Here is a 12,965-nt window from a genome sequence, read left to right as displayed (position 1 = left end):
CCAGTCAAGGTCTGTAACATACCTTCTACACAGTATGAACTTTGACCAACTTTCTGAGAATTGGAAGCAGAAAAAAAATCCTACCATAGGAAACAACCCAGAAGAAAAAGGAAAATTACAAGTTTGAGAAATCATATGCCTGAGTGATATATGGTTATGGTCTTTGTCCACAAGAAAAACTCTACTGAATTAAGAGGGATAGGAATCCTGGAGAAAATAGTGTAACTATGGGAGTCTATATGGTGTCAAAATGAGTGCTGTGTTATAACAACACAAGCTCTGTTTTATACTTGCATTATGATATTATGCATAAGTATCTTAAGGGTTAAATTTGCATTGTCATGTTGCAATACATGCTTCATCACTTGCCTGTCCTTGCCCACAACAGCCATCCAGAATGAAACAATCACATTCCTAAAAGAATTGTTGACTGGCCATGTAGACCAGTTCCAAAATATGCAAATTCAAAAACTAAAGACCATTCAAAAATGAAAAACTAATCGGTAAACCTGGGTGAAAGGAGAAGAGATAAATTTAACATGTAGGTTTGTGATTTTACATTAGAGTAATTTTAAACAAAACCTTGAAATTCAAAGGCATGTATTAAATAGCATTTGGATTTTGATAATTTAGAAACTAGCAGCACATTTCAAATTTTTGAATTAATTCCTCAAAAAAAATTCTGCTTCGAAGCTTTGCCACAATATTATCCTCTAAACAAAAACACTCTACAGCAGGGGTCCCCGACCCCCGGTCCATGGACCAGCACTGGGCCACGGCATGCCAGCAAACAAGTGAAGGGATGCAGGCAGCAGGCAAAACCATGCCCCCTCCGGTCTGCACAAAAACATTTCTCCAGGAAATCAGTCCCCTGGTGCCCAAAAGGTTGGGGCCTCTGCCCTACAGGCATTCTAAACCAAGTAGTCTAGAAAGGTTCCCATGCCAGCAACAACTATGGCAGAGAACAATTATTTATATTCAGTTACCCTATTTATAGCCCTAATCTGATTCAGATACAGCATTATCTTTTGCAATGTTTGCTTCCAAGCTCTGTTCTTCACCTCAAAACATGCATCTACATTAATGTAGATGCATGTTTCAAAACATGCATCTACATTAATTAGTTGCACCAAAGAATATTTTTATGTTCTAACACTTTGCTGGTAACACTACAAAATCAGAACTTTAAAAATCCATTCAATCACTAAATAGCAGGAGAGAAACCTAATTTTTCCCAATTTTGATTTTTTTTTGCAACACAGTAAATTAGCCAGCTATATATTAGCTTTGTCAGTTGTGTATAAATTTACCAGGCATGTTCTAAGTTTATAGATCAGTTCATTCTTCAAATCTGGAAAAAATGGTTAAATAAACCAGGGTTTAGAAAATCAACTTGAGTTGCATGAATGTGTCATGCAACACAGACCTGAAAATGTTCAGAAAGTTGCAGAAGAATGGGGAAATTTAATCTCTTGAATGGAACATCATCAGTGAATCTGTAGTTCCACTGAAGTCAGTGGAACTTATTTCTCAATATGTTAACAATGTCATTATTTGAGAGTTTCCTTGAAATGGTCAGTACTGCTCCAAATTTGCAAAGCCCATTCTTTGAAAAATAAAAGCAAGTGTATATGGTCAGAATTCTTCATTCCATGGGCTTATTTTTACATATATATATATATATATCAAATTACCCTCTAGTACTTGATCTTCCACCTAGATTGAAAGGGCTGTATATCTGATAAATGCATGTAAGATTACAAACAAAATTGTTGGAGTATATAATCTATTATTTATACAAAGTCTATACACAAGAGTGGTGTTTAGAACCAGTTATTTATCAGCTTGATAGATAATTACCAGACTGCAGTAGATTATCTGAACAACTGTATATTTCAAGAAATCGATGTTATCCAAAAGAAGTAATTTTTGCACATTCAAATGATTTCCTAACATGCATATGTTTGCAAGTTAGATTAACATAATCCAGCCAACAATAATTGATACAGATAAATAAAAATAGGGAGACAACCAGCTAATTCAAGATCAGAACCTCTGCAGACTGAAGTTTTAACTTTCTTTCCTGCAGCACACAAAACGAATGTTACAGATGTATCGCACCATTTTATTATAAATCTACCCATGAAATACTAAAATCTGCATTACCTAATGTGCATTAATGCACGGTGACTTAAAAATGGTCCAGTCAGTCAGAAATCTTTTAGTCTTAATTCAAATCATTCCCACAATTTCCATTCTATTTTGAGAAAAAAATTCTATCTTACGCATACACCCTTCCACTTGCTCCACCAATTAAATATCATAGGCCACATATTACACAGAAGTTTTGTATGTAGAGCAGATAGTCAATACATGTTAAGGCAGAAAGGAAGGGAGGTTATTATAATATTTCACCTACCCTCCAGCAAACAGATGTACGCAAATATCTCTCTGGCTCATATTCTCATTCTTATGCCGATTAAGATACAAGGATGACCGAACGGGAGACTTCTCCCACTCCGCTTTCTTGCTAATCTGAACAGCGATGAGCACAAACTAGGAAACCCTAACGCCGCTTCCTCAGAGACGACTTACAGAAACTCCGGTCCCAGCAAGAGGCAAGAGCAACCCAAGCAAGCAGACAAAAGCGCAGCCACCTGGCCTCTCGCTTCCAAGGCAAAGCGAAGCCCAATATAAACAGACGCGCCATTGGCTCACGAGGGACCATGACGTCACTGGTTAAATTGGGCTGGCTTAGTGCACGTGACTACGTACTGAGCTGTATACCGACGCAAAGCAAAAGTATCTCCCCAAATAAAAAAAAAACAAAACTCAAAGTCAATTAGGCCGGGATGGCGAGGTTAGCAAGAGACGCTGCACCATCTAGTTTGCCTGGGAAGCGCACGCTTTCGCGTTTCTCCTTCCCTTCTTGGGACCAAGCCCCCCTGAAGTTGGGTTTCACTTCCGAGTAAATACGAATTACAGTGGGCTAGAGATGCACCTGCTGCACGCAGCAGAGAAGTCTAGAGACTTTCTTTTCTCTCTTTAGGTTTGTTTCTCTCGGGTGGGAACTCACAGACGCGGCTCCCTCTCCCCCCTTTTCGGTCAGAGGGAAAAAGGACATGCGAGCTATTCATTTCCCTTTGCCTCGTGAGAGTGAGATTCATACTAGTTGCTCCAATTAAAAAGTTATGAAGTATCGTAGGCAGAAGCTGAGTTTTGCACAATCTGTTTTCCCACAATTAACAGAACCACGGTGTTTAGTTCGCCTAATTTTCTGAGTCTGGTAGGTAAAGATCGTTGGATATATTATATAGATTGTTCAAACATAGGTAGTGATGGGCTCAAACAATATCCAATGATATAGCTCAGTGTTTCTCAACCTTGACAATTTTAAGGCATGTGGACTTCAACTCCCAGAATTCCACAGCCAGCAATGCTGGCTGTGGAATTCTGGGAGTTGAAGTCCACATGCCTTAAAATTGTCAAGGTTGAGAAACACTGAATAGCTAAATGAGGACTTGATCTGTGTTACTTCAGTCTTTAAAGAGTTTAGTACAGAAAATGGAATCAATATCTCTCACTTGTTCACAATTCTAGCCCCTGTTGTACTCCAATCAATTTTACTAATTTTGGAAGAATACAAGAAGAGATAATTAGCTTTACAAATATTTCCTTTCTACACTGTTTACCCTTACTCAGCCCTATGGGACTCAGCATCTCAGACTGCAACTATTTCTTATCAGCTTGTTTATTTTAACTCCAGGGACTTTTCTATACTTTCCTTAGAATAGTTCTATGATATATTTCTAGTTCTCTACCTCTATCCCACATTTTTCAAACTTCAACCAGTATAACATTTTTAAAAATTGCATGGCCATCAGCTTTGGGAAAATTTTATCATCCCCTTATCCCAACTATCAAGAGAATTAAACATTCTTTAGAACCAATTGTATAAGCACTAAGAAACACAAGGGACTTAATAGATCTGACCTGAGGGCCTATTCTGCTAACAGCCAATTTTTGTGAACTGTTGGGAGTGAACAGAATAAACCTAATGGGATCTTACTTCTGTGTAAAGTAGCCTTCTCCAACTTAGCACTTTCAGATGTACTGGATGACAACTACTTACCTAATATTGTTGGATGTTAAGGAGTTAAAATCTAACACAGTATTATGTTGTTGTTTTTTTAAAAAAAAGTCTTACCTTATATAAAAAAGCTTGATTTGATGATACTGTTTGCTACTTTCTGCATCTTAGTCATCTTTTTAATAAAATTTTATTGATTTTCTAATTTTTACAAATCATAAGTGCTTAATAAACAACAAATTTGACAATTTGCTGAACTGCATTACTACTAATACCTTTCAAAGTTTATGCTATTTTGAGAATTTAAAAGGACTGTATCTGTCACTTTTTAAAGAAAGAAACTTTGAATACTATTTCAGTATAAGATACAAATGGAATAGTGTTAAAACATTATCTAACTCTCCATGAATCAGTAGAACTTTGCATTCCTAGCACACTTAGATAAGGCTGCAATTGAAAATATCTGAAAAGCTTTCTCTTTCCTGTATTGCAGCAACAACTACCTCTCCTGAACATATTTTTGTGACTTTACTCTTTTTCTTGCTTATTTGAAGTTCATTTCTCTAAATATGGAAAAAGTCCAACTTGGTTTAAAAGGAACAAATACAGGTCAGGTTATTCTGCAACAAGATTACATTTTCTCATCTCCAAATTTATTATAAAAGACTGAGGCATATTTGTATTATATTGATAGCAACATATTTGTAAATATATATAATCATCCAATGGCTATTAAATCATTTAGGCACAGATGGATTATCTGGTGTTCCTAAAATGCTAGGATCAATATTTTCCATATTGAGTGAAAACATCTCAAGCCCTGATCATACAAAATGGACATGTGTAATTAATACATACTAAGGAGCACCTGAATTCATATAAGATCATTTGATCTTAAAGAGCTTGAAAACAATGTTGCAAAATTCAGTGCTTAATTTATCTTGATTTCAAACCTTTCACAATATATTAAGATGTTGGCTGTTTATTGCTTTAAGCCAGGGATGTCAAACTGCCGGCCCACGGGCCGGACGTGTCACATGGAAGACGTGCCCACCCCATTGCCAGAAATGGCAAAACCGGCCCAATACATTGCGCGACATCATGTGACATTGCGAGTTTGACATGCCTGCTTTAAGCCTTAGCAGCCCATGATCCTCCAATGTAGATGAACAAAAAGTTATTTTCAGCAGCACAGTGTAACTGGTAAACCATATTTTGGCAACATTTGGGTTAAGTGAACCAAGATGAATACACTAATATATAACCAAATATGCCTCTTACACATTTGCATGCAATGTCACAATACAAGTACAAAAATGTGGACATGTATAAGTGTTCAATTAATAAAAAGTGATAAGCTGTTTTGATAGTTTGTCTAAACATATTTGTTTCAATTAAGAATCAAACTTCATAAAAGTCTATTAAATCTGTAGTGTTAGGATTACTGTATCCTGCTAAGCCACAGAATGGATGAACTCAAACAATATTGTTTTTTGAGTCAATCCATTTATTCCCACGTAACTATTTATCTGACTGATTTATAACCTGCCTTTCATTCAGGAACTCAAGGCAACATAAATAATTTATTCAATAATTCATGGCTTAGTGCAGAGGTCTTCAAACTTGGCCCTTTTATGACTTTCAACTCCCAGAATTCCTCAGCCAGGCATGCTGGCTGAGGAAGTCTGGGAGTTGAAGTCCACAAGTCATACAAGGGCCAAGTTTGAAGACCCCTGGGCCTTAGTGCATGTGTCAACCCCACCCAAAATTGTTGTGCTATGCTATGTATATATTATTCAGTTTGAATTTGTTCATGAATAAGCAGTGATATGACAAATAGAATCTTCCTATAATGTCCAGGGTATAGCATTAAATTTTCTCTTGATGAAACTTGGATCTTGCATTTTTAGTTTGAAATCACACAAAATTCCTTTAGATCACACAAAATTCCTTTAGTTCAACTGAATAATTATTCACCTGAATATTATTAAATAAGAATTCCTCTTTTATTTATGGTTTAAGGAACATAGCAAATATTGAACCACATGCAACTTCAAAAAGAGATTCTGCCTTCCAATTAAAAGAAACAGAAAAAAGAAACATCTTCCCCAAAAAATCCAAATCTCGCAGCAGGGCCAATTTCGTTAGTCAGAGCCAGAAGACAATTCCTTATAGCCTTATTTTTCTGGCCTTAAATCCTACCATCCAATGCGCAAACTACCCCTTTCTAGCTTTACATCAGAGTCATCTTGCTTAGGCCTCCTGCGTTCATCTGGGCTGTCTCGACGCGCAGGCCCCACACTCACCGCTCTGGCCAGCAGCAGATGCTTCTAACTCTTGGGAAGCCGTTTCTATGGGAGCTGCAGCAGGAGGCCTGCTTCAACCCAAGGTCTTTCTGCAAAGGTCTTTCTGCAGGCCTACAGCTTCAGCAGGAGTGTTCCATATTGCCCCCTTTAACCGTTGGCTAGCCTGGGCGAACCAGGGAAGCCTTCACTTTTCTCTCCAGCATCACAGCCGGCCAGAACGCTTAGGTGCCCGCACGTTTTCCCCTCTGTCGCCCCACCCCAGGGCCCAAACCTGCCTCAATTCTACCTACCCTCCAGCAAATAAATGGATCGCGGTATCTTTCCAGCTCATTCTCTCTCATTCTTTTCTCCGGCGGTCGGGAGGGAGGGGGGAGAGGAAGGGCAGGAGATGGTGTTGGGCACTTCCTTCCTCTGTGATTGCTTAAAGGTGCAGCAGCGCCTGGCGAACCGCTGTGAGCGCCATCTTCTGAGCAAGGAACTAATTGTCATTTAGAAAACCGATAAATAAGAGGCCCATTCAGAGAGAGGAAGAGCCCGCTTGTGTTAATGTTGAATTGAGCTTTATACGGAGTGGTAGAGGCTTCAAAGAGGGAAGCTTGCTTTAGTTGGGAGAGCACTTAATGGATCTCAGTATAAGTTAACTATTTTATTTATTTAAACTCGCTTGCTGTCCAAATCCACTCGGTTGTTAAATACGGTCGAACCAGGTTATAACTCGGACGCGTGAGCGTGGGGAAATCCACAACTATCACTAAGGAAGAAAATTCTGAAAAATGGCAGTGGCAAAAGCCAACACTTATGTTACCAACATAAGTAGATATGCCCAGGCAGTCACCAGAAGTAGAAATCGATTTCTCGAATGCTTAAGAAGGGACTGCTACGCAACGCTGTTCTAAGTTGTTCACTTTAGCAGGGTTAACGTTTCTGTTCCCGACCTTGAGCAATGCTATAGCAATGCAATTGAGAAATGAGAAATCAGAATTCTCTTCCACACGTGGCCTCTAGGTGTCCGGATTTTCCATTTGTTGATTGCTGTCTAACACCAGTTATAGGACGGAGACTCAGTAATATGTGATCTGCCGCCGTCTGCACGGCAACTGTCGCAAAAATACATGTATTTTACATATTATTTCGTTCAGTAACATCTCCCTGGCTTGGCATTTAAGGAGCATTTTCTGTGGAAACTTCAACTTCCCAAAACTGGGAGGCAGCACACCGTCTAACTTGGAAAAGGGACGCCGTAAAACAGTCTCCTCGCTTGTCCCGCCCCTTCCTTTAAAGCAGTGTTTCTCAACCTTGACAATTTTAAGGCATGTGGACTTCAACTCCCAGAATTCCACAGCCAGCATTGCTGGCTGTGGAATTCTGGGAGTTGAAGTCCACATGCCTTAAAATTGTCAAGGTTGAGAAACACTGCTTAAACCAAAGGCGGCTCTGACAGTAGGCACGCAGCCAGCGGATTGTAGCGCAGGCTCTTGACATGTACTAAGGGGAAGCTGGAAAATTGCGAAAACTTTAACATTTGGGGCTAAGAATTATCCTCCATGTGTTATAAGTACAGGCGGTCGTAGAAAAAAGTGCACTTTTCCTGATCAATTTAACAGAACAACAATAACGAATTGGAGGTCTTCTAATCCAATCCTTGCTCAAGCAGGAGACCATGTATATTCCAAATGGCTGTCCAATCTCTTAAAAACCTCTAGTGATGGAGCACCACAACGTCTGGAGCCTTCACACGGTCAGGAAACTTCTCCTTAGCTCTAGGTTGGATCTTTCTTAAATAAGTTTCTGTTACTTCTTCTGCCCTCAAGTGCTTTGGAGAATAGGTTGACCCCCTTTTTTTGTGATAGCCCCTTGGATATAGGAAGACTGCTGTCTTGTCACCCGGGTCTTTCTTTTCGTTAGACTAAACATGCCCAGTTCCTCAAGAATTCTTCATATGTTTTAGCCTCCAGTCCCCTGATCATCTTTGTTGTTCTACTCTGCATTCTTTCTACATCCTTTTTTGTATCATGATGACCAAAATTGGATGCAGTATTCCAAGTGACATCTTCCAAAGGATTATACAGCAGTACTACTGCTGTATCTTGCACTAGCACTGCTTACAGTGAAATATTATCCTTTCTGGGATGTTTAGGAGGGTAGTTTCACACTAAATAACACAGCACATCAATAACTCCCAAGCATCTTTTGTTAGTGGTTACAATAAAGCAAACTTTGATTCAATACCAAATAACCAAACAGCTAGAACAGGACAGTTCCATAGCACTTGGGAAATCATCCAAATATATGCTATCCCATATTTGATGTATAGAACACAGTAGCATTCATGTTCCTCACTATAGGTAGTCCTTGATTTATTGCCACAATTGCAAACAGAACTTCCATCACTAAGCAAGAGAGTCATTACGAGATCACACCCAATCTTATGGCCTTCTTGCCACAATTGTTTGGTGAATCCCTGCAGTCATTAAATGAATCAAATGGTCATTAGTGAATCTGGCTTCTGGACTGACTTGTTTGTAGGAAGCCAGCAGGGAAGGTCGCAAATGATGATTGCATAATACTGCAACCATCATAAATACATCAAAACTAATTTTTATCATGTGATTGCAGGGATGCTGCAACAATCATAAGTGCAAGGACTAGCTGTAAGTATTTTATGCTACAATTGAATAAAAATCATAATGCCAAGAATGGGGAAACAGGATTCATGGAAAGGAAGGAAAAATGTTTGTAGCTCTAACGCATCAGGATGGCCAAATCTGAATTAAATGTTCTATAATTTACAATTCAACTACATGTCTGAATGGTTCTGAGTTGAAAAAGAAACATGAGGAATCAAAAGCACGGAAGAAGAAAGTTTCTATATTTGTGAAAATCAATAGGAAATACTCAATCACTGAAAATGGGAGAAAATGTTGCAAGACATTATGTTAAGGTATTCCCTTTCTTTTTCTAATACCGTTTGAATGTTTCTGAGATGCCTTTCTGTAATTTTTTAAATGAAGCATTGGAACATATAATATGTAGTGTCTTAATCATTTTAAAAAGAAATTTTTTAACAATTTCAAATAAAAATTACCTTTCATACCCTCTAAATAGAACATTCAGTTCCTATTTAGATACTAAATTAGTGGGTTTTTTTCTCCTTATGAGCATAAGCAGAAACCAATTACAGGATTTTTAAACATGTAATTGTATAAATTAGATGTGCCTCAAGTATCTATAAATGAGTTTTGAATGCTTCAAAGGTTGAACAAAGTAAAACTTTGTGCAGTAAAATATAAGTATCATGTGATACTCTGTTTCTCGTGAACAGTATTTCCTTTTAATTAGATGAAGCAGACTGATCAGTGCATGCTGTTCTTATTCCAATTTTAAGAACATCCTTCAAGCCAGGATCTCATATAATAGGGATCTCTATAATCCAACCATAACATGTACATAGCTTTTTTATTTCACTTCCCTGTGTCCTTCTTGGCCCTTCCAAAAATTTCTAAAGAAACACAAATAGTTTAACAAAACTAAACTGAGCCAATATAGACCTCATCCAACCTGCTGTTTTAATGTCCTGTTCTTCCATTCTTATGTCAGCAAAACAGTATCAGGATATAACTGTTTATTCTCTTGCCATGTTTTTTTTAAAAAGCTTGGCAAAACACTCTGTAAGAGAAGGATGTGAGTTGGAATGTTTCAGGGAATCCTTTTTAAATAGCTCAAGCTATGAATATTGTTCTCTCTAGATAGCAAGAAGATCAAGAGATCAATTTCCCCACATATGTAAAGAAAAGTTGATAGCTTGGGGGCAATGGATATTCTTTGTAGAAAATAAGATAATATAACCTTTATTGTCACTTTTTTCTGTGAACACACTGTCACAGATTAAAAAATGAAATTCTGATGCCTGCTCTCAAAAGAAGTATTTTGTGATAAATCTATAAGTGTATGTGTGGTGGAGAACCCAATAACATCCTTTCTCCTCTTCTCATTGGCTTGCTATATAGGCAAATGGGGGAATAAAAGCTATAGGCCTGGAGATGATGAGGCAGGTATGGGAGGCTGGTATTGGGAGCCATCTTCTAGCTCAGGGGTGTCAAACTGCCGACCCGTGGGCCGGATGTGTCACAAAGAAATTGTGCCCACCCCATTGCCGGCAATGGGGAAAAAGTTCCATACATCACACAATATCACATGACATTGCGAGTATGACATCTCTGTTCTAGCTGCTAGTCAATAGTCAATAGCTTCAAGGTTGAAAAGCAGAAGTCAAACAATATATTAAACAAATGCCAGCAAGGATAAGAGTGGAAAATTCACACTTGCTTTGACAAAGGACAAACAACTGTTTATAGTGGTTTTTAAAATAGTATGCAATAAAGTTTTATTTAATCTTGCTTGGTCAAGTTTCTGGCAAACATTTGCTGATTTCACACCAGGAAGCCTGAGAGGTAAAAGAAACAGTTATATGTAACTGGCTTTACTTAGCTGTAAAATGCACAGTATTTATTTTTTTAGTTAAAGGCTACATTTGCTGTTTGACTCTGTATCAGGAATTCCTGAGTGTATTGGAGATAGGTTGTGGTTGGTTTATAGATAATCTGTTTTTCTGGTCAGTTCTGTTCTTTCTTCTATTTTTTGTGTTGTTTTTATACAAAGCAACAGAAACCAACCAAACAAAATTGTTTCTGTTTGTAAGTCATCCAGAGTTAGGTAACTTCAACATTTGAATAATTAAATATGTTGGGTTTAATTTTATTTAACTTCAATTAATGTTAAATTAAATATCAATTAATGAAAGATTACCCTTGTATTTAATAATGTTTTGACATAAAGCTTTAAATGGCACCTTTTGGCACCCAGAAGGCTGCTTCAAAACTTTTGAAGATACGGGTTGCACTCTTCAGTCTTACAGCAACTTCATTCACAATAATTCCTCAGTCATACTTTCCAGGTTTCACACTCTGCTTGGTTATAAGGTCCAAGATATTTAGTTTTTGTTTCAGTTCTCTGTAAGACTTGGCAAAGCACTCTCAATTCAGAAATGGCTAATCTTTCTTATAGACAAGATCAAAGCCTAAACTGAACATCTCATAATCCAGTGAAGTGAAATAAGGCAAAGACATCATCTGTTTATGCTCTACAGTATAACCTTTAGGCCCTTCTAAAATAATAGATACTTGCCTTTTGGCTTTGTTGGTTTCATAGCAGCACTCTACCATGGTTTTCTGCTGTCCTGTTTCACACCAAGCACATATACTGAACTGATTTGTCAGAGCTTATTTGTCAATGGTTCTAGGTAGTGAGCTGGGTTAGAACACAAGAAAATATAATCCAAAGTAGTCCATAGCATCAGGCATCATGGACCATCAGTTGGTCCAGCTCAAAGACTCAAAGTTCAAACAAGGTTCAAGAATATAAAAATGTGGAGCTGAGGTTTGCTGCAGTTATTTCCAATGAAGAAATTGGTCACCAATGGTTGGTCTAATATTCGCTTGCCATAAATGTGTCTGAATTATGGTGTTGTTTCTTGAGGAGCTCAGCAGACCATTTCTAATTAGCTGTTTGAAGTGCTTGGCATATTTTTGAGCTGGGTGGCCTTTTGGTATCAGGATCTCTATCAGCTGACTCATTCTTCAACTGCTGCTGATGAATGCTGGTGGAATTGCCTGAGACAGCTGATTGCTTCTTGAATCCTGAGGCTGATATTTTGCCAGTAGAGCTTCTCCACCTGTGAGTCCTCCAGATCAGAGGAGACAATGACACCTTCTTTACCAGCATCAGCCCTTACAGCTTTAGCTTTTACAATAAAAGTCTTAACATAAACATTCAGAACTAAAAATACAAGTCCCTGAACATGGCAGATGATGTTCTTTCTCTACACTAATATATTTAAGAGCTTCAAATCTCTTTGGTGTTGCAATGCTCATCTTGCTTTTGAGAAGAGATTGCATTTGAAAAATAAATGGCTGCTTCTTCAACAACAAAATGATTGCAGCCCTCCCCCCCAAGCTTTCGGCACACAAGCTGAATTTGATTGAATTTATACTAGGACTGATGTTATATTAGCTTAATTGAACAGAGGGATGGTGGAAAAAATGGGTATTAATCTATATGTTTGTAATTATTATTTAATATGTGCATTCATTACTGATGTACCATGTATCATGCATATTTGCAAACAAGACCTCAAGTGAACCTCTAGCACAGTGTTTCTCAACCGTGACAATTTTAAGGCATGTGGACTTCAACTCCCAGAATTCCACAGCCAGCATTGCTGGCTGTGGAATTCTGGGAGTTGAAGTCCACATGCCTTAAAATTGTCAAGGTTGAGAAACACTGCTCTAGCAAATGAAACTACAGGAAAAACTAGGTGTGGCAGATTGAGAGAGTTGTAACTTGTTGGGATAATTGGCCTTGAATTTACTCTTCATTTTTTTTTCTTCCCAAAAGAATTTCTCACACCATAGAACAGAGGATTGCATAGCTTGAAGCATGCTAGGCAATATTATACCATTATTTTCTAACCCTATTGTGTAGTTGTTGTTGTGTTCTTTGCTTCCATAAAG

The 12,965-nt window shown here is 38.0% G+C and overlaps 1 protein-coding gene across 1 annotated transcript in view; it reads right to left on the bottom strand.

Annotated features, from left to right (window-relative positions):
- Positions 1–6,727, bottom strand: part of SLC25A36 (solute carrier family 25 member 36) — a 28,472-nt gene extending 21,745 nt beyond the window's left edge. Inside the window, exon 1 of the mRNA XM_015820895.1 lies at positions 6,687–6,727. Coding sequence (XP_015676381.1) covers positions 6,687–6,727 — 41 coding nt within the window. The remainder of the gene's footprint in view (positions 1–6,686) is intronic.
- Between the last annotated feature and the right edge of the window lie 6,238 nt (positions 6,728–12,965).

This window comes from Protobothrops mucrosquamatus, unplaced genomic scaffold (assembly GCF_001527695.2).
Source record: "Protobothrops mucrosquamatus isolate PMUCROS unplaced genomic scaffold, P.Mucros_1.0 scaffold1203, whole genome shotgun sequence".
NCBI lineage: Eukaryota > Metazoa > Chordata > Lepidosauria > Squamata > Viperidae > Protobothrops > Protobothrops mucrosquamatus.
This window is presented reverse-complemented; position numbering and strand designations above follow the sequence as displayed.